Source organism: Pomacea canaliculata, linkage group LG6, assembly GCF_003073045.1.
Source record: "Pomacea canaliculata isolate SZHN2017 linkage group LG6, ASM307304v1, whole genome shotgun sequence".
In the NCBI taxonomy this organism is placed as follows: domain Eukaryota; kingdom Metazoa; phylum Mollusca; class Gastropoda; order Architaenioglossa; family Ampullariidae; genus Pomacea; species Pomacea canaliculata.
In genome coordinates, this window is record NC_037595.1 from 20,461,517 (window position 1) to 20,489,309 (window position 27,793).

General features: G+C 35.4%; 1 protein-coding gene across 1 annotated transcript; it reads left to right on the forward strand.

Annotated features, from left to right (window-relative positions):
* Window positions 1-1,605: 1,605 nt before the first annotated feature.
* Window positions 1,606-26,848, forward strand: LOC112567241 (anoctamin-1-like). Its single transcript, XM_025243864.1, is given in 28 exon segments — window positions 1,606-1,806; window positions 3,385-3,476; window positions 4,052-4,066; window positions 4,981-4,995; window positions 6,775-6,930; window positions 7,262-7,357; window positions 8,102-8,143; window positions 10,464-10,612; window positions 11,032-11,150; window positions 11,414-11,469; window positions 12,416-12,519; window positions 12,623-12,757; window positions 13,359-13,519; window positions 13,778-13,860; window positions 14,209-14,280; window positions 15,264-15,341; window positions 15,973-16,193; window positions 16,316-16,453; window positions 16,896-16,950; window positions 17,500-17,600; window positions 18,183-18,319; window positions 19,803-19,955; window positions 20,185-20,237; window positions 20,469-20,647; window positions 20,895-20,970; window positions 20,972-21,001; window positions 21,486-21,521; window positions 21,523-26,848. Coding segments are annotated over 28 exon segments (2,931 nt in total). The 5' UTR covers window positions 1,606-1,682; the 3' UTR covers window positions 21,778-26,848.
* Window positions 26,849-27,793: the final 945 nt, after the last annotated feature.

The following is a 27,793-nucleotide window of genomic DNA, read 5'->3' on the forward strand; positions in this document are numbered from 1 at the left end:
ACATACAGACGCATTAAAGATCTGTTACACTCCATGGGTAGACGGTTTATGATATTTATCACATGTAATAAAAAAAACCATAAAATAATGAGCAAGCACATTTGAAGACTGAGACGCGTTTCCTTTATGACGAGGACGTAAAATATTGTATGTCAGCGGCATGGGCGTTGTTCATTCAGCAGACCATTCCTCCCCGTAGAAAGGAATAGACTTTCCCGTGTGTAAACATCTTATTGACATGGATGGATGGGTCCAGGTTTTTTAAGGGATGATGAGGGAGGAATTTTGTAAGGTAGGGGAGCATGTAGGTCGCTACACACCGTCATGCCTGATCTGTAAACAAGAGGGGTGGAATGCGGAGGGTAAGTCAGGAAGGTAGCTTTTCACGGCAAGGAAGAGTAGACCAACTGACAGACGAGCGTGTTTAAAGAGTGCATACAGAGAGGCAAAGCATTGTCGCAGTGTTGACTGATCGAGAAATTGTTCGGGGGGAGACTGGTGTCAGGATTGAGACAAGATTGAGTTCATTTCGCATCCTGATTGAGCCCTCGCACGTCATTAGTGCAACGAGTGTGTGCAGGTGTTTGTGTCCCTCCTTTACACATGAACTGTCACCGTGAACCATGGCTGCGGTAGCCGGAGCATGACGGCGCAAGCTGCAGGTAGCGCTTGGTGTGTTGGTGGTGGTGGTGCATCGACGACGGTCAGACGGCGATCTTAACAATTGTTAGGAGGGAAGTTCTGCTGAGAACTTTTATATAATGTGTACGTAATGCTGCCATGGCGGATCACGACGACGTACACCTCAAACGGTTTTCTTATGCGGCAGCTGTTGACGGTGAGTTGGACGTAGGAGTACAGACCGTTGGTACGAATCTTACGTTAATACTGCGCTGACAGAGACAAGCTATACGCACGCTGCTACCCCGCAGATCGATGATCGTCACCACGATTATCGACTAGGGTATCTGATAGTATCTAACTTTTTGAGGTGTGACAAGTAATACCTATATTTATAATCTTATATTGGTCAATAAAAGAAGCGTTTTACTGTAAAGCAAGACATGTCGATCATAAGCAAAATTTTATTGTTGGGTACACCGGAAGAAAATATTTTTATCTAATTTTGAATATAAGCATCAGTAATACTCGCGTTACTTTCCATTTATTATAAGAACAGCAGATTTAAAAAATGTCAAACTGAGATATTGCACAACAGAAAAGTTTATTCTACTCAATCTACTGTGCTTTTACCAAAACAGATGCATGTAAATGAAAGGACTTTGATATCTTGCAATCTCATGCATATGCTAACAAATGGATTGCAGCCACATGGTTGTGCATACAAGGATTGAGCATACAAGAAGTCCACAAGGATTTTGAGTCTCCAGGTCCCTTATGAAAGCAAGTTTACAAAAATTTCCTTGGTATACTAAAACTTAAAACTAAATATGACCCCAATGAGACATATCTTACTAAAGAAACTTATGTCCTTTTAAAAACCTGGGTTCAGAAGAGTGTATGAAGTGGAAGGCACTAAGAGCATACTCCTTAGGAGTGTGAGTATGCGCTTTACACATTTTGCATTTATTATTATTATACTTTAGTTGAAAGACAGAACTTGTTTGTTTTCTTGACTGAATCATTGCAGTTTCACGCCCTAGACTCATACTTGATTGAGAATGCCAGGCATTCATGATCTGGACTGGCCTCCTTCGGGTCAAAAACCTACTTCCTCTTCCCATGCTTTTTCTCAGCTACATGACAAAACGCTTTATACTTTCTCCAGTCATGCTGGTCTGGAAGGTAGGAAGTTTGCTTTCCTGTGGAATCCATGCTGAAGGTCTTACCCACCTCTGTCTCCTAGAGTTTAGCTTTTGTTTCAGATTGTAATTATTACAATACGATACTAGTGCAACAGAGATTTGTCTTTGGCTGACAACACATGAATAAGAAATTTGGTTTGCAGCTAGAAGTATGTTTCTTTTACTGGCAGGCTGATTCAATACAAATTAAATAATGAACAATACACACAATGATAGTGTATTAAATGTTTATGGGAGGCAAGAGGGAGAATGCAGTATATTACAGTTTGTTTATCTCTGTTGCACCAATTTTCAATGAGTAAAGAATTATTAAAAACATGAAAAAAATCTTTTTTTAAAATTTTGATACAATAATTTATTATTTACATGAAGGGAGGAAAATCAAAATACTGTCCTATAATGTTTTGTCCCACTATTACAGTGCCTTAATAAATGTTCCTGAAAAATCTTTGTGTTCATTGTAAAAATGTTCTTTGTGTAGTGTTTTTACTGTACAAAATCTCACTTAATTTGTTATGAACAGTAGTCTCTTGATAAATAAAATTTAATTACATGTTAGAGCTGCAGAGGGCTTTCACTAGCTTTTATATCAAATGCACATAGCACACTTATATTTTCAGTTTTCATGAGCATAAGAGGCATATTTTTGTTTGGTTAAGGCCTGTTTTCCTATTCAAGAGTGATTATAGATGGATATTGCATTGTTTTTATTAGTCTTAGGTGAGTTATGCAAGAGATACAAGCATAGGATTATGAAATATGTAGAAAAAGTAGCAGCTTCAGAAAAATTAAGTCCAGGTCACTGTTGAATAATAATTGTTGGGATTTTTTTTTTTTGGGGGGAGGGAGGGGAGTTTTGTCAGCAGATGCTCATTGCTGGATTATTCTTTCTTTGGCACATTACCTTATTGTATGATTTTATTGAGTGTCTCTTTGTTATGCTTCTGTTTAGATTGAAAGAAAGTGTTTTATTGCAGGATTTTTTTCTTGCAGTCTAAATATTAAATACACTTTTCTTGAATGTGTTATTGTGGTTGAAGGCATTGGTGTTAAAAGCAATTAATAGTCACTGTATTTCTTCTTTTTGCAATTGAGTTGAAATAATGTTCATTATATGTATTTCAGTGTGAATAATACATTTATAAGTGCTAATATTTATATTTTTTTATCTTTTCTGTCAAAAAGCCTTATCTTGAGTTTTTTTCACCATTAGTTTTTTATGTATTCAAGCACGTAGAAATACCAAAGTCCATTAAATTAACTTGGTGTGTATAATGAAAGAATTTCTTATAGACTGTGCCAAGTATCAAAATAGAATTGTTTGAAAAAGATTTTTCAATGTCACTTAAAAGAATATAAAGCTTAGCAATGTCTTTAGAGTATATGATATATATGATATGACTGTGGTGTACAGTAGTGCTTCTGACAGTATATGAGAAACTTGAGCTTCTGTGTCTTTCTTCTGAGACATTTCATATCTTATAGAGTTAAATTTCATGAGATGTTATCAACTTTATTGAATAAAAATTTTGTTGTTACTTTTTTCCTTGGTTTGCAGCTGATGGTGTGGAGGAGAGACATAGTGTCAACCATGAATCAGATGAAGACGCAGATGGGCAGGCAACAGATCCATCCAGGACTAAGCCCAAGGTAAGAATTGTTTAAAGTTTGTTTATATTTATTTATTGACCTCTGCGATATATATATATATTTAGCCATCTAAAATATATTCGTCATGCCTGTCCTTTTCATATAGTTTAAGTAGGGGCAGTCTTGATGATCTATAATATTCATAGGATATTAGCAACAGATAAACAAGAGAAGGGCTTTTATTAAAATTTTCATTTATAAAATTTATGTCTTGTTTAGTAAATAGAGGTGATTAGCAAAGAGTATATGCGTGAAAGACAATTGTCCATGCTGCAATACCTTAGTGATATTTATCTCTTTTTTATCTTTTCCCCCCTCACTTTCTCTTCTGTAAAACCAAGCTAATTTAGCTCCTTTAAGTTACAAAGATCGCAAAACAAGTTATTATATTGACAAACAGTGCATTTGTCTCTTAACTGAGGTTATTATGAGACCAACACTTATCTTTATCCTAAAATATTGCATATATTTGAAATGCAGCATATGTTCAAAGCATTATTCTGTCAGCAAAATGAAATCACATTATGATGATGAATAGTAGTTGTTGATTTGTATTAACCTTTTCTTTTCTTGAGGACACTGAATTATTTGTAAGTATGTGTGCAAAGATTTTGTTTACATTAACTGCTAAACAGAGTATCTTACTGACTGACTGCAGCTAGTTCAAATTAGGATCAAGAGTCACTATATACAGGCAGATATTTATTGATATACTGTATTAAAATAAGGGCTCTTTTTCTTCAATTCTGCCAAATGTATCACTGTATGTGTGTTAATGCTTAAATTATTTAACTTAGATTATCTTTTCCTTGTGTATTAATAACCAATAATAACATCTCATGTACAGTTACCTGCTAATGCAGATCTGGATTTTGCGAAGAAAAGAATCTGTTTTAATAATCAGTAACCCCTTTTTCTGAATTTGGCTGGCTAAAAATTTTTAATTTGTAATGAAACACGCCTTTAAATGTGTGACCTTGTGAAACAAAGCCTCTTAAACTATCATTAACTTGAAAACATAGCATTGAGTGATGAGAGTTTATGTTATTAAACTTTGTTTTCCAGCCTGCATGCAGGTTTACAGCACTAATTACATAGATTAGCAGGTCTCTTGTCTTCTATCTGAATACCAAAGAGAACATCAGCAGAGGGCCTCTTGAAAAAGTATTATATATAAATAACAGAAGTGTTTATATGATAGATGTGTTAAATGACTTTTATTGATGCTTGACATACTATAACAATAACAAAAACAACCAACTTTAAAATGAAAATACTAAAATGAAAAGAATTTGTAAGCATACATTCCTTGCTGGCATAATCAAAGATGAAATGGAAAATAAATTACCAATGAAGACTTGTTAAAAGTTGAGCAATCAACAGCAACATATTTAGTAGAACTGTTACTTTCTGTGATATGCTGTATGCTTGTATTTAAAGAGAAACATAGCATATCAAACATTATCTGTTTGTGAAGCATATTCTGTTTTCACTTTTGGTAAAGGACTTGGATAGTCAGGTAAGTCTGGTAGAAAAAAAACAAAGTCAATGTCATAACACAAGTCTGCATAAGAAGAAGATTGTGAACTGTTGCATGTACCAACAGTAATACAAACATCTGTTCTTTGACCTGTTCAAATACCTTATGCCAAGCCTCTTTATCTTTAATTCCAATTTGTCTTGTATTTAAATTAATAGTCAATGGTCTTCAGTCAACTAGAACTTCCCTGCTTGTCAAACTGTAAGCTGCATGTTGGAAAATACACCTGACCATTTTAATGGCCTGGATATATAGATTACCATGAAATGAGGGGTAAGGCAATTCCAAGATACAGGGCATGACATTATATACAGTACTGTCGACTTGATCTGTTTGCAAGTGGTTTTTTTTTTTTCAGTTTGGACCAGTGAGATTGGGAATACATTCCACTTCATCAGAACTTTTATTTAACAAATGCTTGCACTTACCTTTTGCACTCTGTGAGCACACATACATTATCCACATGGGATATCAGAATGTCTCTATATAATCTGTTCGTTTTGACCTTGCCCACTTTGAATTTCTCAGCATCAAATAAAGAAGCTGTTTTGCTATCGGCAGTTCGATGACTGACGATGCATGTTTGAGTGTCAGTGTGGCTTGGTATGTCAGTGCAAATGAGATAATATACCTATAAAATAAGACTTGCAATATATAACATTAAGTGTGTGTGTGTGTTGATGTGTCAGTTAAGAGTGTGATAATATGCATGTGCAGTAAAATCTGTGACAATGCTTGTGAAAGATTCTATATGGACTGATGCTAAGAGTGTAATAATATGTGCGTAGTTGGTAGTAGAGTTTGATTCATTTGATTAAATTTAAGACATCTGGCTTCCAGTTCCAGTTCCCGTTATTAAGATGGAATATTATTAAGTATTTACAGTAAGACTGTCTCTGTTTCCAAAATTTTCTCCAGAGTGTTTGTTTTTTATGTAGAATTTTGTTCTGTATCACTTAATTTATGATTTTCTAAAATTTCTAAAAATTTCTTTAGTTTGCATTTCTCAATGCTAACAGTTCTAATAAAACAAGAAAGAAAACTCATTATTTTCTTTTCATTATCAAACATACTTAATCATTTACATTTTACTATTAACAGGGCTTCTGCTTACGCAAAAATATTGCGTACAGTACGCATTAAAAGTTTGGAGGACCCCAGTTTTCGTCAATGGGGTCCCCTTCAAATATGGGCAAGAACAGGGACCCCTTAAAAATCTGAAGAAGGGGTCCCTGGGACCCCAAAGAATTTAGCCTTAGCAGAAGCCCTGATTAATATTGATTATTGAGATATTTCTGAAACACTTTTACAACTTAAAAAGTATATGTATCAGAAAATTTTTTAATGGTCAAAACTGACATCTAAAATATTTTAAGTTGGGTGTTCATTTACTGAAATGTATACATCCATTGAAGTCATTTCAAATATCACATTGAAATAAAATTCTATAGAAAAGCCATATCAATATTATGTCCATAATCATTTAATTCCTTTTTTTAAAATTTAGCATCAGAAAATATTTGTTTATTATATTTTTCCATTACCCATTACATTTATGAAAAGGAGTGAGCATTTCTCCTTGTAGTTTTTTTCTTTTAACTTTTTCTTATTTTCAACAATTTATGCTGGGAAGTAGCACAAAATTTGATTCTTGATGAGGCACAAGACAGTTCATTATATATCTTATAAATACTGATACGTGCTGTTGCTTATAATAAAGAGATTAATACTTCATTTTAAACAAATGAATTTTTTCAGACTCGGAACATGTACTTTGATGATAAAGCAAGGAAAATAGACTTCATTTTAGCATGGTCAATAAAACCCAACAAAAAGAGCATTGAAGCACAGAGAGCAAGAGAGTTGTTTGAGAACAACCTGAAACAGGAGGGGCTAGAGCTGGAGTATGATAAGGTAAGTGGGCTTACTTCTGCAAAATCCCCTCAAATAAACCTTTTTTTTCTTAATTTGACAGCTGCAGGAGTGAGAAGTTGAATGTAATATTTTCACGAGAGTTTCCCTCCTGTCTAAGGTACAATTTTTGGAAAAGGCAGGTCTTTAAAATTTATTATAAATTTCTATAGAGAAGTTATACATTTCATTTAAAGGTTGTGAGAGAATAAGAGTGAAATAGTAAATACTTATATCAGTAAGGCAAAAAAGTATAGATTTTGTGTAAGTGTAAATTAACATAAATCGCCAACTCTAGAAAAATAATACTGTAGTAGGTCGGTGTGTGTTACAGAAAGGTGATGAGATACATTATGCTAAAATCCATGCACCATATGAGGTCTTGAGAAGGTATGCTGACATTCTGAAGCTGCGTCTACCCATGAAGCAGGTCTGATTTTGCAAATACTTTCTGCATGAAAATACTCCTATAGGTCTTTGAGGTAGCAAGGTGGACAAATTTATCCCTTAAAAGCAACTGCAATTTCCTTAGTTTCCTTAGTTTAAGCACATTCCCTATTTGTGGCCGAACATAATGTTCATGGATTTCAACCTTTTAGTTTGGAATGTTACAGTGTAAATTTCCTGTTTGTGCTTTACAGTAGTCCTTAATTGTTGGTGGCTGGATGTGTCCCATGGTTTTGGTGCTGTTTTTAATTGTGTCATTTCATTGTCATTCCATCAGAAATATTTAAAAGAACTATCTTTTTATTCGGGCTTGTAATATTCCTTCTATTGCTATTAATTCAATTAATTTAATTTTAAAAAATCTAGTAGGTCATGTGGTGAATCATCATGGTTTTTAGATTTTGTTTGAGTTCAGTCAATTAGTCAAAGCAGTTGTTGCATAATTAACCACAGTGAACGTATACATATTTTATGTACTTAGGGTTAATTGTGACAGATATAACTGTGTGCATTTAAATTGCGCATCTGTGATAAGTTCAGTTGCTATAGGACTTCAGCCATGTTATGTTTAATTTGGTGGCATTTAACATAAGTGTTATTAATTGTATATAAATTGTATTTATTTCATGGTATTCATGTTCATTTCATATTTTTCATTAATGTGGACATTTGGTTTCAATGGCTGCACGCTGGTTTGGCTTTTGATGGGTTGACACGGCTTTTCCAGAAACTAGCCAGCCAACATGGAAAGAAGTTCGAGGATTTACAGGTTAGCTCCGAATATTCATTGACTGCCTGGTTCAGTTTGGTCCGATTGTAGCATACGCACTCCTCTGCAGTTATATAATAATGCAGAGTTTTGCAGATATTGCATCTGCAGAAAAATGAGAAAACAATTCAGTTAGAGGTATAGTTTAATATTCAATATAATGAACACAAGTAGTCCACTGTGTTTAGGGCATGGTATGTAGGAGAAGCATGGTGAAAATAAGGGGTTCACTGTGTTTAGAGCATGACATATAGGGAGAGCTCACTCCTCTCCTTCTGATATCTTCATCTTCCAAGATAAATCAGGTACCCATTTCTACTGGACATCTGTTGGCTGGGCATGAAGAGGCCACAAATCACCTGCCTTCTTCTCTCCAGTTGAGCACACTAACCCAGAGGATATCCAGGATTACACATATTTTAGACAGTGAAGTAGGCCATTACAGCATACTCATTCTGAACCATAGAGGCATTCTTTTGTCTTTTATTGAAGTCTTCTTCTTTTGTTCTTCTCTTAACTTGAGCCATGACGGTGGTTTGTTAGTGTTGTAGTAACTTTTTGCAAGATCATTAGCATCTTGTGGAGTGCATAGTTCATAGTCTTGTTGTCAAATATATAATACATGCAGTTTAGTGGTGTCCTTGGCCAGCATTCACAATTACTAATTGCTTTATCTAAAGTCTTTAACACAGGGTTTCTTAACCTCCAACAACAGTCTCTTGGCGCTTTGACATCTGTGTGGCCTGTTAGTTGATGGTATGGTCTTTTTAACCTTAACTGCAAAGAATTACTAAACAAGACATATAGAATATGCTTTGATTTGCTTATGTATATTGTGGGGATGATTAAAATTTGTGTGATTCACTGCATTCTTTACAGTATTCATTACTTCTATCTTTTCAACTTTTTAAAAAAATAAAAGTGTTAATGATTAAGAGGCAGTGAGGTGGAAAATAAGAGACCACTAAAATATAATTGATACAAAAAATTGCATGTTTTTTGTTGGTGTCCTGGAAAGCAGCATCTATAACTTTGCTTGTAACATCTCACAGCAAAAGTGTGTGGGATATTAAAAATGATTTTTAAAAAACATTAATTCGTATTCATTTTCAAACCTATTTTACTGCCAAAGTGCTCACAGTACAGAAAAAGATGGAAAAGACAAGATAATGCAGCACATTTATATAGCTACCATTTACATTTCATATTCAGCATTTTACCTAAAATCTTGGCTGTAGAGAAAAACTACAAATGTGATCTATGTTAGCTGCATCTGTTAGTGACCAAACCTGCCGTGTGTTTTGCATGTTTTGTAGCATATGATTTCATCAGAAGTTCCTTTTAAGTGACATTAATTATTTGATGATTGTTTCTCAAGTTTAGACTTCTGCACCAACATCTTACAGTAGCATGTGTTTTAATTTTTTTTTTTCCCTTCATGTTTAGATTAGCATAACATGATTCAGTGGCATGCTTTTTTGGGCGGTTGGGGGGAGTGGCCTGCCACTTCAGTCTCAACCTTATGTAAACTTTTCATCTGAGTATTTCTTTATACTTTTATTGTTCGAAACCACTTTACAGCAGAATTAGTAATTCTGTAAGGATGAACACTGGGGGCAGACCTCATACCCATTTATATCTCTTCCATACATGATTGCCCAAATTTTCTAAGCTCATTTCAATATGCAAATGACATACAGACACTTGTGCAACCCAATCCCATTGTATAGTATATGAGCTAACTGCATACCAAATTATTGACAATGTGTCTAGAGGAAGAAAGAGACTACAGAGATGTTGATCTTTATTATGTGAGCAAGCATTTCATGATGTTTCTCCCAAAACATTAAAAAAGAGTTTTTAATGCAAAGAATGTTAGTCATTAATGTATCTTAAAATGCTTGAGGAAATAACATATTGTTCATTGCAGTCACAGATAATGATGCAAAAGAATAATGATGTAAAGGATGAATTTATAGTATTTTAAGAAATTGATTGTGTTGATGTACTGAATTCTGAAATATGTCTTCTGAGAAAGGTACTGCATGTGAAATAAGTTTTGGTTTAAAAAAATGGCATGTTTTCTATTGTTATAAGTTATATGTTAGTTTTAAAAAAGTCTTCAAGAATACTAAGAATTTTATCTTTAGTGGGCTGTGTGTGGCATCTTTGTTGTCTTGGTACCTTTATAGTTTTTTGGTAAAGGTACACTTGTGATGCTAGTAGCAAAAGGGAGAAAAGACATACTGCAAATATACCAAAATTTGTGAATGTAAACTAGACTTGAATGGTACAGTTTCTGCATTGCCTTTGTTTCCAGAGTCCTGTACAAGCTGTGTCCACTAGACTCTGGGGGGCAGCAGGCCGCTTCTTTAAGAGGCTTATGAGGCCCTTTGAGGTGGATCGTGAAAAAGTGCCGCCTATCAAGCGGACATACACCTGTCCATATTCATCAGACAAAGAATATTTGTAAGCATTGCTTTTCTGCTCTGGTGTCTTTTTACTGTTGTCCAGGTTTACATAGGTAGGGAATTTAATTTAACATGTCACATCACAAAGGGAATTGATCATTGCTCTGAAGGATTTTTTAAAATACTTGTGTGGTTCTTTTTAGGTGTCACTAAATGGGTAAATGCTTATTGATGCATGAAGCAGTCTTATGAACAGTCCCCTATGACACAATGTACTTTTGTGCATACGCATACAGGAGTGCAAATGTTAAAAATATGTAAGATATCACTTTTTGAAGTGAAAATATACTCTTCAAGATATAGCGAAAATTCAGTCCCTTTACTATGTATTTAAAGCATGCATTTTTGTTTATCATACTCTTTTTGAAAGCAAACTGACTTGCTAACACATGTTTTTTGTCTGTACTTTGTACCCAGGTTTGAAATTCCAGAGGACAAAGAGAGTTTGTTTACAAATGCATGCCGCAGCTGGATTGTTGACTTTATCTTAAGACGTAAAAGTTTTTCAGAGGATAAACAGAAAGCATATTCCTTTGGTGAGTTTGCTATGCTCCTCTGCTATATGACAGTAAGACAGCTTTAAATGTTATCTTCTGTTTCAAATACACTCATGTTAGTGCCCTGAAGACTTTCATCCTGAGTGTTTATTTGCTTGAAAGTTTGAACAAATTTTGAGGTATTATAATCAATGTGCTTAGTTCATAATCGTGAGGTTCATGTGCATTTGAGTGATGAGAGCAGTTTGCATGAGATTTAAAGCTTCTAGAGTAAATTCTTAATGTGTCCTTTTTTTCTGTAGGAGTGAAGAAAATGATTTCTGACGGATATTATACTGCTGCCTTTCCATTGCATGAGGTCAGTTTTCTTAAATGTTTCTGTCACTATTACCTCCCCTCCTCTTTTCCTTCTTTCTTCTCCTCCCTCCCTTTGTTAGGAAACATCTGGATTCCATCATCACTATAAACTCTTACTGCTTCTTTTCAAAGTCTGAAGTTTTATAAGTAAAGCAGAGTGTGTCAGTCTGTGTGGGGGGAGATTGGGGTGGGTGCAGTAGGACTGCTTGAGTACTAATCAGATCCAGACTCATGTTCAGTCTTAATTTAAAATTTTGCAGGAATTTTATGCATTTTGTTTTGAAGTGTCTTTGTTTTAATGTTTGTGTTAACCATTATAAAATGTTATCAGCATCTCCAAATGAAAACACAAAGCAAATGTTGACAAAGATTTACACATCACTGACAACAAACTATTTTCACAGAAAGACAAATAGGTGATTAAAGTGAAGTGAAAATGAACTGTAAAACTTAGTGAAGTGACATCAAGAGTACATAAGTGCAAGTGTACCAGTGTTTCACTGTTTCATTACACTGATGCCATACTTGTCAACTACTTAGTTGAAGAAAAGTGTGAGAGAAATCAACTCGGACAACATAATAGGATTCCTGCTTGTGAAAAAATAACCATTCAGGCTATATTAATAGCCTTGCTTCAAGTCAACTTTACAATCAAAGGCGTCTGAATTTTTGCTGTTGTTTGTTTTTTACACATGATTTGGTTTCTGTAAGCACACATACATATCACACAGTAAATTCTCACTACATTTCTATTTTCTGATTTAGGAATTTTCATTTGGTTTTTTTTTTTTCTTTTGTTCATGTTCGTTCATTAGTGTAAGTTTATTTTCAGATTTAAAAGAAATACTTCAAACAAATGAATTCATTTATTATGTGGGTGGGGAATATCTTGGCAAAGAGAATGATTTTATCGCATGATTTTAAAACATTTAGTTGAATTGTTGTAGGGCCATTGGAAGCCAGGATCTGCAGACAATGAGCGCAAACTGTTGTTTGACCACTGGGCATGGTGGAAGAACTGTTTCAAGTTCCAGCCACTGGATTATGTCAGGTATATTTATACTAATAGTCATTTTGCTTAATGTAAAAAAAATACACTATTTATGATTACGTCGATCAAAACATGTTAATAACGTGCTTGTTTATTATTGTAGACACTACTATGGAGAAAAAATTGGGCTGTACTTTGCCTGGCTCGGCTTCTACACAGCCATGCTTGTGCCGGCCTCTTTTGTTGGTCTGGTTGTCTTTTTCTACGGGTTGGCAATCCGCTACACAAATGTTGCCAGGTGAGTCTTTCAAACTCTACATTCAAAATCTCTTCATTCACAAAATATTTTGAAGCAGGTAGAATAATTATTAAAAATGCAAGCAAGCACATGGTCTCATCGTGATTGATGGTGGAAAATTATGGTGCTGTCTTCAGTGTGATCACTATTAGCATAAGGTGAAGAATTTTCATGGTAAGCGGTGATTAAATGAGTTGCCTACATACTGAATAAAATATCAGTGTTCATAAATAGTGGGCTAAAAAATTATAGTCTATGGCTCCACATAAGAAGTATGCAAAGAAGTATGTCTTTGGTTCCACTTGACTTCCATCACACACTTGCCTAGGGAAGTACTCTTCCTATTTTTTCCACTATGTCTTTATAGTGAAGAGTAAAATGATTTTTAAATGGATAGAATAAAGCAAACTACACACTTGTCACTGAATAAAAATAATGTTTTTTATTCTAGATAATGCAGCAGGATGTATCCACCCTATTCAAGACTCTTGTTGTCACATTTTGATGCATATTTGGCAAGTGTTAAACTGTTAGTTTAGTCCTTGTTACTCCTTGTCTGCTTTGGTAAAGTTTTAAACTGGGTTGAACTGAATTGTTTCAGTAAGGAACTGTGTGATACAAATGTCAACATCACGATGTGTCCTTTGTGTGACACTCAGTGTCCATACTGGTTCCTTCATGAAGCCTGCTCACATGCCGCTGCTAGTCGGATCTTTGACAATGGAGCCACCGTCTTTTTTGCCATCTTCATGTCTCTGTGGGGTCAGCACTTATCATAGATTGTCAATATATGTTTATAAATATAAATTATTACATATAATATAAAATGTCACTAAAATATATATAACAAAATATCAATAATATAATAAAATATAAAAATAATAATAGTGCTTTTGATGTAAGTTGTAATCCTTTAATTGATGTGATCATAATGATGGTCAACGTCATGTTCTTCATAGGGGAAGGTCATCTGTTGGCCTTTTCTATATAGCATCTTGATATTGTTATTATTTTTTACAGGAACTTTGTTCTTAGAGTTCTGGAAGAGAAATGAAGCTACTATTCAGTATAAATGGGACCTGACCAACTTTGTATCAGAAGAGGTACATAGATTTGTGCATGTGTGAATGTGTCTGAAGAGTGAGCAAGATTGTGTGTGTTCATGCACACTTATGCAAGAGTGTTTAATGAAAGATAGTTTGTTGATTAAATATTTCAAGTGTATGCAGGTGTGTACATATTTTATAGCACAGGGTAAATCCAACACTGAGTGAGCTTAGTTTCTTTGTTTTTTTCTAGATGGATAATAATTTTTAAAAATTTTGTCTTGTCTCTATGTTTTGTTTCCTTTATAACATGTAGTTCACCATTTAAAAATAAATTGAAATATAACATGGGAAAACTTTCCTCAATGTTTAGTTTTTAAGGATTGGATAATGTATGACATGTAGGAACCTCCACGGCCAGAGTACCTTTCTAAACTGGAGGACTGGAACACCATGAAAGTAAATCCAGTAACTGGGGTATGTACCTACACCCTGTCAGAGCTGTCATGATAATTTTGTTAGCTACTTGTAACCTTACAATTATTTTCATATTCTTCATAATGTACTTTTTTTATAATAATTATTCACACATTGTAAGGAGATAGAGATTCTTGAACAGAATATGGCTATTCGTGATTGTAAAACTAACCTGATGATCGTATTGCTAGAATTCGGCTATTTTTCAGATTGTTTTTGAGACCAGCATCCATTATTATTATGTTTGTGTGGTTTTCTTTTTAGTGAAGCGCTTTGAGCACACCTTTAATGGTGGGGGAAAGCGCTATATAAATAAACATGTTGTTATTATTATTTATTCAAAACTTCAAGACATATATAATACAACTGAATGTAATTGAGCGTAAAAGAGTGACTGCTGTCATTATATTGATGTCATTCTACATTGGTCACATGTTGTACACATTTTTTCCAGGCCTATTGTATTTAAGTGTTTAGAAATAAATCAACAGACTTAAGACTGTCTTTTGATGCTTTTGGTTAAACACTAAGCCTGCGAAGCCTCGCAGCTATTTGGACTGACCAAGTGGGAATAGATAAGAGGGGAGTAACCAAACATACTTCATCTACGTGATGTTTGAAAGGAAGGCCAGTTGTATTATGGTCTGTAGTAAACATCTTCACAGTCAAGCTTGCAGGGTTCAGATGAATTGTTAGGCAAGTAGATAATAACATTTCCAGGAAAAGAAGTTATGGAGAAGTTGTGCATGGTTCTATAAAAATATACTGTAACCATCAGGCAGTGATCTACAATAAGGATGCTACTCATGAATTCACTAGCTTTTTTTATTTTGAGCATTGAAAATGAGCATATATTGCTGGCATCAAGATCCCAGATTAATAATAGTGCAAGCACCTTGTTAACATTAGAATCGAAAGAAAGCTGGACAAGAAGTGACAAAATTAATATATACGGGCTAATAGAATTCTTCACTTTATTTCAGCTGAAAGAGCCCCACCTACCATTCTGGCGTCGAAGAGTGCCGGTCTTTCTATGTTCCTATGCGGTCATGCTGTTTCTGGTGAGTCTTGCACTTGGCCTTTCAATATTTGTCTTGGCAAAACTTTGGTTTGAAGAAAATATATTTTTATGCTTAGTAGACTGTCTTTTTTGTTGCTCTTGTTGGACAGCAAAAATTTTTAAGATCAGGCAAGGTAAGATAAAAAAATTTGAGGCAACCTAAAAATTGCAACATCAAATGATTTTCTTTTGTCGGTAGAGGAGAAATAATAAAGATGTTGAGATCAGGAGACAGCACTGTACCAATTCACATAGTTTTCAGTTGACAAGAAATGCAAATAATGATCTTATAATGTATGATCTTATAATCTTATAATTATGATGTATATAAACTGCAGATATCTTAAGAACTAAACTATGGACTTAAAAGGTTCCACTAAATTAAGCACAGGCCCAAGAATTCATAACAAGTGAATAGACATCATAACAGGCTCTGAACATATCTTTTTTCTTTTTCTCCTGGTCGGTCTAAAATGTAAAAATGTTTAAAATTAAATTAAGTTTAATTTAAAATTAAAACGACTAAAAAATCCTCCCTTAAAAGTTCCTCTTCCTATATATGGCATGATTGTTGACAAACTACTAGAAATCTAAAGATGCAAGTGTAAGGTATTGATTTCTGTTTGTTACAGGCAGCTGTAGCCATTGTTTCTGTGGTTGGAGTCATAGCATACCGCGTGTCAATGCTGGCCGCACTGCAGCTAATTCCTGATGTTATTGTGACTGCCAACTCTAGCAACATCAAAGCTCTGACAGTGGACCTTGTGTACCAGAATGCCAGTCTTGTAACCACAGTAACAGCTGCACTCATTAACTTGGTCATCATTATCGTTCTCAACTTTGTAAGTGTTACATCCTAATGGGCATTGTTTAGTAATTGTTGAAAGGACAGGTTCAAGAAATGAATGCCTTATGAAAAAAAAAATAGTGCTTGTTTTGACTGCTTCAAAATAATCTTTTCAGGTCTATGGCTACCTTCGCATTCTGGCTCACAGACTGGGAATGTCTTCGTACTCAGAGTGAATATGACAATAGTATCACCATCAAACTGTTTGCCCTTCAGTTTGTCAACTACTTTTCCTCCATTGTCTACATCGCCTTTTTCAAAGGAAGGTCGGTGTACATTAGAAGACAGCTTAAATTTGATTGCCAGGCAGAGCATGCACCAGATTTTAATGGACAGGCTTGAAAGGAGGAAGACTAATGCAAGACTTTATTGTACAAGCATGTGCCATGTGGGAAAGAAATGACAAGTCGGCAGAACATCATAGGAGAAAAATAGTATGTCAGATGGGAATTAGAGAATTAGGTCGTGTGGCTGAAGACAAAGATTGTTTTAAGAATTGCATGGGAAGGACTAAAACTAGCTTGATGTAGAAGAGCCATAGGAACTGTTTGGAGATGTGATGAAAAGTGGTGGCTGCCTTTGAGGGAAGGGAACAGTTGTGCTAAATTGTGTAAGTACTTTGCAATAAGTGTTGTCCATTTCCATCTTTGCAAATGATAGCAGTGAGCTAGATGCAATTATCGAATTTGATTGATTTACATATTTTAGGTTTGTCGGTCGACCAGGCAGGTACAACACCATTTTTGGAGCTCGTCAAGAGGAGGTGAGTATGGACCCTTAATCACTGGGAGTGAGATGAATTCCTTGAAAAATTTATGTGGGCATTTATGTAGATGTCTGAGAAACCTGTCAGCTGCTTTTGATATGATGTCACCCCATAGAACATAGCTGAAGGGATTGAAGTACTAGTTAGTGGAGAGAGTGAAAGACAGACTTTAAGTAAATATGTGAAGGTGTTGTGATCATAAGGGTCCAGTATGACTTGTGAAAGGTAAAGACCAACCTCTTACCTCCCCTGATCAGTCAGGTTTCTGGGCAGGTAAAGTCCCAACTGGTTTCAAATTAGTGACCTATTGTTCCAAAGTCATGCATACTAACCATCAGACTACAAAGCCTTCTGATAGAAGATATTTTTAGCAAGGAACAACAGTTAGATGGTGCTAGATTGTGGCCATCAAGAGGATGACATCTTTATGATGAACCTTTGTTATTTTACAGATTATATGATGTAGATAAATCATATGGTCACATTATTATGGGAAGTGCATGAGAAGTGTATGAAACACTCTAAGACTTACATTTGTATGTGAAGTGCGAGGCTGGGGGATGTCTGATAGAGCTGTGTATCCAGTTGGCCATCATCATGGTGGGCAAGCAGCTCATTCAGAACAATCTTATTGAAATTGGCCTCCCGTGAGTCACTGGCTTTTCTTTTTCAAATAAAATTCACTGCTGTTTGTAATTAATGGCAATAAGAATCAGGATGCTTGTGCAATGTGTAATCCAAGCATATTTCTCTGCTCTCTGAACTTCATAATATTAGGCCATGAATATGAACTATAACTGATAGGGAAGATAGGACTCTTTCTCACCAAAAATATTCACACATGCACACACACACAATCTTAACCAGGGCTGTTAAAATTGATTTATATATTTCTAGTGTATATCCTTGCTTTTAAAAGGATTTGTGAATTTTTTTTTTTTTGGGGGGGTTTGATTTAATTGTTTTTAGATCTCACACTGTATATTGAACTTATCATCATTTTTTATTTGTTTGCATCCAACAACACATACACACTCACATAAACACTCTAATAACACTATTTCTTATTCCAGTAAGCCTGTTGTAGAGTTTGTGCTTGTTATGTTGCTTATAATATACTGGTTACATAATTTTATATATTTATATATAACGTTTAATTATTTTCATTGTATGCATATATCTGTTCTGAATGAATGGGTACATATCTGGGTGTGAATGCATGTGTGTAGAAAGCTGATCAAACTACTCAAGCGAAAATGTTCCAAAGAGACAAGAGAGCAGAAGCTTGCTCATACACCATGGGAAAAGGATTACAAACTGGAGCCTGCAGCCAACACTTCCCTCTTTTACGAGTACTTGGAAATGGGTCAGTGTCTGTCCCTCAAATTGTCATCAAATAGCTTATATAGTTTCCCGTACAGTAAAAAAGTAAGTCTAATAGGATGGATATAGGTCACTTGTCATTAGCTAAATCATAACAACCCTCATCCATTGTTGTATAATAATAAAATAAAGGTTGTTGTGGGATGTGGGGTCATAGGTGTGTATTACTGCTGGTGCCCATCTCTCACTTTCTGCCCTTACTTTTGCAAACTCTCTAGGGAGTCAGGAACCCACTTCACATGGGGAGGGAAGGTATGGGATTATGCTGGATCACACAGATATCAAACAAGTACCATCATGTTCAAATGCCAGTACTCTAACCAGGTCACCTAGTCAAATAATAAATACAATTTGTAGAGTGCATTTCTCAATGGTTTATGCATGAAACAAATATGCAATTAACAACAAAAATACAAAAAAGAATCACACGCAACAGCAAATGGGTGACATGGAGGAAGACAAAGAACTACTTGGACGAAGAGGAGGAAATGAGAATTGAATAATGAATAGGTTTTACAGTTTCAGATGTTCTTTAGAAGAATATTAATCTTCAGGTATAAATATTTATTTTCTCATGGTCTTCTAATCAGAAGATTATGGGCTTTCTTCTGGCTGCAGGTTCTAAAGTTTTAAGCATACATTCTATGTCTTTGGTCTTGCACAATCTTGTGTGACCCACAAATATCAAATGTTGTTTGGAAACATATGAATAAAGAGTTGATTTCCTTCTTTGTACTATACCAGATGAAATGACATCCTACCACAATTCCAGATCTCTGCTCCCACTTTGCCAGTAAGCATTGTCTTCCTGCACATGTGGTGATCGCCTGTCAGTTCCTTTTCCAATCTGGCCAGTGTGCTCAACTAGGGATAACCCTTACAAGTTTTTGGTCACCCAGAGTAGACCACCAAGCTGTTGAGAGACCTCACACCTCCAGTCCTCCTTGGTCATCTGCACATTCATATCCGAGGACAGTCAATGGGATGGAATTTGGGTCTGGTACTGGAACATCGCCCAAGACATTTTGGCAACCTCTTATAGCAGGAAGTGGGCTTCTTGTTTCATTGGGAGTGACTGGCTAGACAGGACAGAATGTAAGGGATTAATTACTTTGTGTGCTCCCTGTTCATTGGTCAATTCTGGCCAGTCAGGAGCAGACAGCTGGAATTGTGGAATCTAGTAGGGTGAACTCCTCACAATCATGTCATCTAGTATGATGAAAAAAATGTACTATCGAAAATGGTACATTAATAGGCCAGTGTCTGTCATTAAAGAGAATTCCATCAACCTTATAGGTATGCTGTCATTGTTTGAGTTGCCAGCATATTGCTTTTATTGTAGTATGCTATCATGCATTTCTTTGTCAACAAATATACTGGGCATCCTCCCCTTGTATTTATTTCAATGAATTGGTTTGCCTTGATCGGTGAAGTTAGGTGGCATGAATATGTTATTTGTCTGACAGTGCTGCAGTTTGGTTTCTTGACAATCTTTTGTGCTGCATTTCCACTGGCCCCATTGTTTGCGCTTCTCAACAACATCATTGAAATCCGTGTGGATGCCAGCAAGTTTATCACACAGCTGAGACGGCCCATTGCAGAGCGAGCAGCCACCATTGGTGAGGATTGTATTTGATTTGTAAGACTGACTGCTGCTGAAGAGAGAAACTTGTGCACACCTTTCTAAAGCTTAAAATTATAGATAGAAATCATCTAGTTGGCAGTTCTTTATAATAGCATAATTATTTTTAAAAGCAGTTAGATCTTCTGTTCAATTCAGACAATGTAAAAGATGCAAAATCATTTATATTTAAAAAAATTGAATTGTTGGTTTGTTTTTTTTAACAGGAATCTGGTACAGTGTCTTGTATGGAATCTCACGGATTGCTATCATCAGTAATGTGAGTGGTCAAGTTTACTTCATTAATTTTTTTTTGACACGGTAAATTTTTATTGACATGTATATTGTCCATGTGAAATGTGAGCGAGGGAGGTGAGAGCTAAATTAGTAATCAAAAATAAATTAGTCATCTACATGTACATCTGCAAACTTGTATACACAAGCATACATACATAGCATACATCTTTGCAAGTTGACTGTTGCTTTATTTGTATTTTTCCATTTCCTGCAGGCATTTATCATTGCTTTAACGTCAGACTTCATCCCTCGCCTGGTCTATGAGATGCGCTACAGTCCAGACCAGTCTCTTTCTGGCTATGTCAACTTCTCCTTGGCCATTTTTAACACGTCAGATTTTGAACGCAATCACCAGCCTGCACCTGCTTTACGTGGAGACATCCAGGTGTGCAGGTAAGAGCTGCATTGCCCTGTCTTTCCCACATTTGATTTGTTTGCCATTCCATTGCAATCTTAAGCATTTTGCCATGTGCAATGTTTAGAATTTTCTCCTGACAAGCTAATGATGCAGAATCCCAATAATCCCATATTGTTTTCTTTGTATATCTGTATTCCCTGCACTCTTTCTGTCTCTCACTTCCCTTCTCTCTCTCTCTCTCAACCAGAAGCTCTGATCTAATTTTATTGTCTTCAATTACAGATACAGAGATTTCCGCAATCCGCCATGGCATGAAAATAAGTATGAGTATTCAGATGTCTTCTGGCATGTTCTGGCCTGCTCGCTTGGCCTTTGTAGTTGTATTTGAGGTAAGATCTTCATCATTTCCACTAGCTCTTATAATTATATCACTATATACAGTTTGCTAAACTGTACTGTTTTGTTTACTGCTTGGTGTTCTTCTATTTAACGACTTTTCTACATGCTTTTTTTTTCTCTTTTTCTTTTTTGCATTGTTTTTCCATTGCAAGAGATCTGTAGCTTCCACACTAAGTAACAGGCATATTGTAAATCAATTATTATTGATTATTTACATTATAATATTATCCTGATCAGGGCTGTGCCTAGGGCACCAAACTTTTGACTGTCGTCAGAGGCCCCGCGCTTTTGATTAATATGGTAGTTATCAATCGTGAGGTCAAGGGCCCTGCTTATGCCCTATGCCTCGGTTTACTTTAGATATCCCAGCTGGAATATTGTCCTCATATTGACATGCTGATCATCACCTAGCTTATGAGAAATGTTCCAGCTGCTTTAATTGTTTAATTAACAGTTGCTTTAATTCCTGTGCAGAATGTGGTTGTGGTGGTTACAAGCCTGATTGCCTGGGCTTATCCCTGATGTTCCCACACCTCTTAAGGAGCAGATTCGAAGGGAGGCTTACATCACTAGTGAAATCGTCCTTCGCACTGAACTGAACCGTGCTAGAGGTGAAGATGTTATTGTCAACAGCCAGAATGGTAGTGGTGATGGTTCAGGTTATAACTCTGCCAGATATTCACCGCATAACAGTGAAGACATGGACAGGAAGATAAGACACCGGCAGAAAGCAGATGACCGAGGTGATGAAAAGAGCTATGTATAAGCCAGGATACATTTGTCTTTATCATCATTGAAACACAAAAACAAATCAAACATGTTTTGTCGTATGCTTTTAACATGCTGGATCCAGGGATTTTTCATCGAACTCCTGACCAGTGTTGTAACAGCAGAAACTTCAATTTACTTGTAAGTAGCTAGAGCAGCATATTAAGCATTTTATGAGCAGGTGTCTTTAGTATCAAATGCTGCTTACAGATTTAATGGTAAGCAAATCTTACAATGAAATGCTAATGACTAGGATTTGCAGTGAGCCGTGTAAGATCTTTTACTTATTGGTATAATTTTGAAAGAAAAAAAATGGCATCTTCAAGCATTTGCTCTCGATCAAGTAGTGGCACTCTATTGTGCAACAAATACTTTACAACCTGTACAGTGGAGTTGAATGTCAACAAGACACCGACTGACCTCTCCTTTGTATTTACATTATGGAGTATTCTTATCAACATCTATTTTTCATTGACACACTTCAGGAATAGTCAGATGCATGCTGTATATTATATACTTTGAATACCCATTTTCATGTCATCAATGAAGATATATATTTTGTTTCATTTTCTGTGTGTGCTTGGGTGTGCATTTGTGTGAAAGCCATTAGATACTTTTATTAGATGCTTGCTGTCCTTTTATGTTTGGAATGGTGTCTCCAAACTTGTGTGCAAAAGCATGCATCTTGCTGTGATGAGCGACCAGCAAGTCAATGAATGGTTCATGAACAAGTGCTGACAAGTTGCACATCAGGGGTTATCAAATGCATAATGTCAAGACAAATATTTTCTGTCTTAGAAGCTTCAGCTAAACAGTTTCAAAAAAAAGACTTGCTCTTGAAGACTTAGACCTCATATTGATAACTGTATTGCATAGATGTACAATAGGTTTTCTACCATAAACACTGACCTTTGTCCATTTGTCCACACTTTTCAGGTATCACCTGATATCTCATCAGACTTTGAGCAATTCTCTTTGATGTCTTTTATCTTCTCTGTTCATTTCATTTTCATCCCTTTGTTTTCTACATTTCAAATATTTCATATAATAATAATTTCTTGTGCCATGTAAAAGATGGAATAATCTAAGCTAGTGTTATGCTTAGAGTCTGTATTTTATCACTGTGATGAGAACAGAAAATATTTCAGGCAAGTTATAATATTGTACACTTTTGTTAAGAAAATAATGGTATTCTTTTGTGTAATAGATACAGACTTTGAGAGTGTCATACCTTTAGGTGACTCATTGCTGTCACAAGCAGAAGAAAAAATGGAACATAGTCTAATTCATTCTTAGACTCCTTTCTAAACAATGTCCAAGACTGGAACACAGCCATTATCTACCTCTGGCTTCTTCCATGATTAACAACTAAAGTAGTTGTATGCTTTCTGAAATTTTGTCTTGGGAGGGTGGGAAAGATAGGTGCCTTCATGTTCTTATGGTAATCGAAAGTGTTTCAGGCAATGTTGTACTTTTTTGTTGATTTTAGCAAAGACTAATAATTCTAGCCTTAAATAATAGGCAAAAAGAAAATGCTGAGGTGAGTAGTGTTGGTTAGCCTAGCTGGACCAGCGCATGGTGTTTAGGTTATTTACTAAATGATTATTTAATGACTATTGCACATTTGCAAAATAATATGTGCAAAGACTCTATTCTGAAAAATTGAAGATTTTAATTTATTTTATCCATGATGAGAGATTTTTGCAAATGGCTGTTTTATGAGGCTTGTGTTTGAACACCATATCGCTGTAATATATGTTATTATAAGAGTAATATTTTTGATAAACAATGCACATGAAATTTAGTGAACTGTAACAACTTGCAAATGGTATTAACAGTTCACATTTTTGGCAGTGTGAATACACATTCATATCATATATTGTAATTTGATATATAATATATATTGCTGCTCAATTGTCATCACAGCCATAAACATTTCCGCTTTATGATATTCTAACATAATTACTGTTTTTTGCATGTTGGATTCAGGTACCTTGCACTCTATGTGTTACAGAATTTGTCATCGAAGTTCTGTTATTTTGTAGAGTTCATATTAGCAGAAAATGATGTATGGGATTTGACCAGTGACAAAACATAAGTGCCTGGATGAGATTTTATTTGCACCAGCATCTTTGGGCAAAGCACCTTTGATTGTATATCTTCTCTCCACAACGTTGTTGGTGGTGGGGGTGGGGTTTTTTCCCTTCTTTTTTGAGGCATCTGTAATTTTTTTTTTTTTAAACTTAAAGAGATTTTTGAGAATTGTAGAAGTCTGTGTTGATATTTATCTTTATATTTCAACCATTTTTACCATTGGTTTCTTTTTTGTGATCACTTACAGATTATATTTGTTACACAGACATGAATTTAACTCCTAGATCTGTCCAGACCCAATTTTTGTCAAGTGGTGCCATAATATGCAGTTTCATGGAAAGCAATGTATGTGTGTGTAGATATTTGGTGGAACCTCCTTTTCTGTTTTCTGCATTTAGAAATACTGTTCCATTATTTTTAAAGTAGCATTTTAACTTGTGGTTTTTGCAATTTTATTCATGTTCTTTATATGTCTGTCTACCTTTGTCTTTTATTTCTCTACTTTCACTTCCATTTTGCCTTCCAGCAATGCTTATTAACAGCATTTAGATGACATGGTTAACATTATAAATGAGATTAAACTTGTTCACTAGCACATCTACGATCACAAAGGCTTCTGCAGCTAAGTTCTTTCATAGTTTTATGGTATATTATTGTTTTTTCTGTGTGTACTTAATGAACTATACTGCTTACTTTTGCCATTCAGAGTGTTTTTAAAATTCTCTCCTCTGGCAGCCTGCAAAAATGCTCATTTCTTTGTAGATGTATGACCTAAATATTTATCCTCAAGACTCATCACATTTGAGAGATCACTTTTGTGTTTTCTTTGGTAAATATTTTGTTGGTGTGTAGTACAAATTGTTACATTTTTTTAATGTGGTTTTGAAAGTAAGAGAACAGAGTGTGTGGGTTTGTGTGCTTGTGTGTACATTGATTCTGTGATGGTTTTTATGGAGCAGGACATGCCTTGCATTTTGAGGAGATAGAATTCATTCTTATTCCATGTGTAATTGACTTCTTACATTGCTATACATGTGTAGTCCAAGTACCACAAAAAGTAAGCTTCATTTTTTTTCTTTTTTTTTTTTTTTTTTCTTTTTTTTTTTTGCAAAGTTAATTATAATTGTTACTGGCTTGTCTGTAGCCATATCTGTCATTTTCTGTTTTTATAACAGTATATCTAAAGAAGACCTTTTAATTCAAACGTTAGCAAGGCAGAAAGTTGGTGTTTCAAAATCTTTTAACTGCTGTTTTCATGATCTAAGTCTAAGTTACAGCAAAAGTCCATTTTTCAACTATGGTGGCTGCAAGAAACTTCATAAATTCTTTCTGCACTGATGTTGAAAATATTGATTTTTCAGAGTTTGATAATTTTGGTTAAGGACAAGATGTGGTCTAAAGAGTGGTACATGATTTTTTCACAATTGTTGAAATGTTGTGCAGTCCTCCACCTGCCTTTTACTTGTACCAGTGAAATAGTTTTAGAAAAGGAGCAGGAAGCGCCAGTTTTGGACAGCTATTAGCGTCTGCTGGTTCTCATCATTATATTGGTGAAACATTTTGGTAGATTGACATCTGTTTGCCAATCGAAATTTGTAGGATTAGTGGTGTGATATATATGTGTGTATGACATCTTGAATATGTACTTAAGAAATCTATTATGTTAAGCAGAACCTTTATCGTTAAAGGCTATGATCCAGCTTGTCCACATATTCTTTTAATATGCATGCTCATTGAAATAATAATTGTTAAAGATTTTTAATAAGAACTCCAAGCAGAGAGGATCCATTTTGAGAAATATTAGAAATCTATATTGAATGAAAGTAGTTTGATATTTGTCATTTTGCTGATAATAATTGCAGGGCAATGCCAATGGATATGAGAGGGCAGAATGGTCTTTAGTTTTAGTCTTTTGTAAATGTTCTTGACATTAAGTCAATCATTACTTCACGGATTTTTTTTTTTTAATGGAAAAAAATTAGTGTTAATTAGTTTTCAGCTTGTTAGCAGCATGGCGTGCAATATGGCTCTTTTATTCTTGGCAATTGATCCTTTACAGTAATTAGTTGTATCCTTTTCTTGTTGAGCAAGCCAAAAGTTATGGATTTCCTGCCTGTGTGTGTTACAGTAACTCAGAATAACATTTGTGGTGTTTTACACTTTTTAAACGTCTCCAAACATTAAATATTATTTTTGAAATTGAGGCAATAGGACTGAGGAGTCCACTAGAGAAAGGTTTTTATTATAAGTTATTTCATCTGATTATCATGTAATGCGAGTGAAAGTGAGACATTTTTCTACTTTCTGCACAAAAGCGCGTTTGTTTGGCTTTTTTTAAAAAATCTTTTTATATATATACTTTGATCACAAGAATGTCTCTATGGCAACTTTATACTCTACTCGCCGGTGAAGAATCGCACCCAACCATCTGCTAGCGCAAAGTGGTCGCTGTAGTTGTCAGATCACCTACAGGCCCCCGCTACCTGACATTTAGCGGCCATGGTGATGAAGGCACAGGAAGGCCATCTTTCTTACATTTTGTACATAGCTGGATAGGTGTCGATCACATTTAATATTTACAGAGCTGTTGCTTTTTTTTATAGATACACATCTGCTGTTTGTGACGAATGTAGATGTGCAATTTCAAACGTCCGTGATATTCCGCAGCTTGCAATTATACATTAGTGCTTATAATTTTTAAAATAGGATGCTTTATAGCAAGTATAAAAATATTTTTATGTAGTTATTTTATATGCAATGGTGTGAATTTTACAACTTTCTGATGCTCTTGGGCATTGTGAACAAGCACGAGAGACAGGAGGATCGTTATTTAGGTACAGTTAACTGTTTTGAGTGACTTAATGCCATTTTTTTAATGTATTCATTCCCGAGTACTCAAAACCTGCATGAACGCCTCCTTTACGCCTGCGTGGCATTGGATGTGATGACGATGAATAAAACATTCTTAAAGAGCATCGCATGTTGATATGGATATGTTTTTTTTATTATCAAGTTTGCCTGGAAGGAAGAAGTGTTTGGGGTCAGATTGAGAGGAGAGCGTCTTTAATGGTGTGATTGGTCAATGTGGTCGAGCTTACTGGGAGGTGTGGGATGAGAAATGGTAACGGTTTTCCTAAGGGCCGTCCTAAACCGGCGGAAGTGTGAAACTTCCGAACTCCCATTGTCCAAATAATTTTTGGCTTAGCATTTTCGAACCTCCGCCTCTAAGCCATTGGTTTTCAAAGACCTTCACACACAACCTTGGCAAAGTCAAATGTTCGACATTTTCCAGGTTAAGAAGGTTGTCCACGTCGAATTCTGAAAGGGACATGAGACGATAGAAGACACGCGCCATTAAAAGCACGCCAAACACAAACCTACCTGCCGACAGTATTGACCCAATTTATTTACATAACAATGCATGCTCACGAATATTCAGTCGGACTTTCAAAGAATTGTTCTGCCCGCCGACTGTTTCATAAAAGTTCCACAAGACTGCCTAATTCTGGATTACTTTGTCTGCACGAAGCCTCTGCTTGTAAGAAACAAGGACGACGAAGACAGGCAAGGGGTTAATTTTATAAAAGTTACACTTTGCAAAGTCATTAAGGCGCTATGCACGCTCTCTCTCTCTCTCACTCACCATTCTCTCTGATAACATTTCAGCTGCAAAACGTAAAATTCTAGGAAACTGATCAAGTGCATTCTCATGAATTATTATTGTCTCAACAGGTAATTTTGTCCCCATAATTCCTGTCTCAATCTCTGATAATTATCAAATTTTCGACCTTTCACTTCATTGCAGACTGCATTCGGATTCATTATTAATCAGCAAGTGTTTTCGCTAAATGATTTTCATAACTGAACACATTCTCGAATTTGTATGTTTGACATGTTTCACTTGACGCCGTATTAAAAAA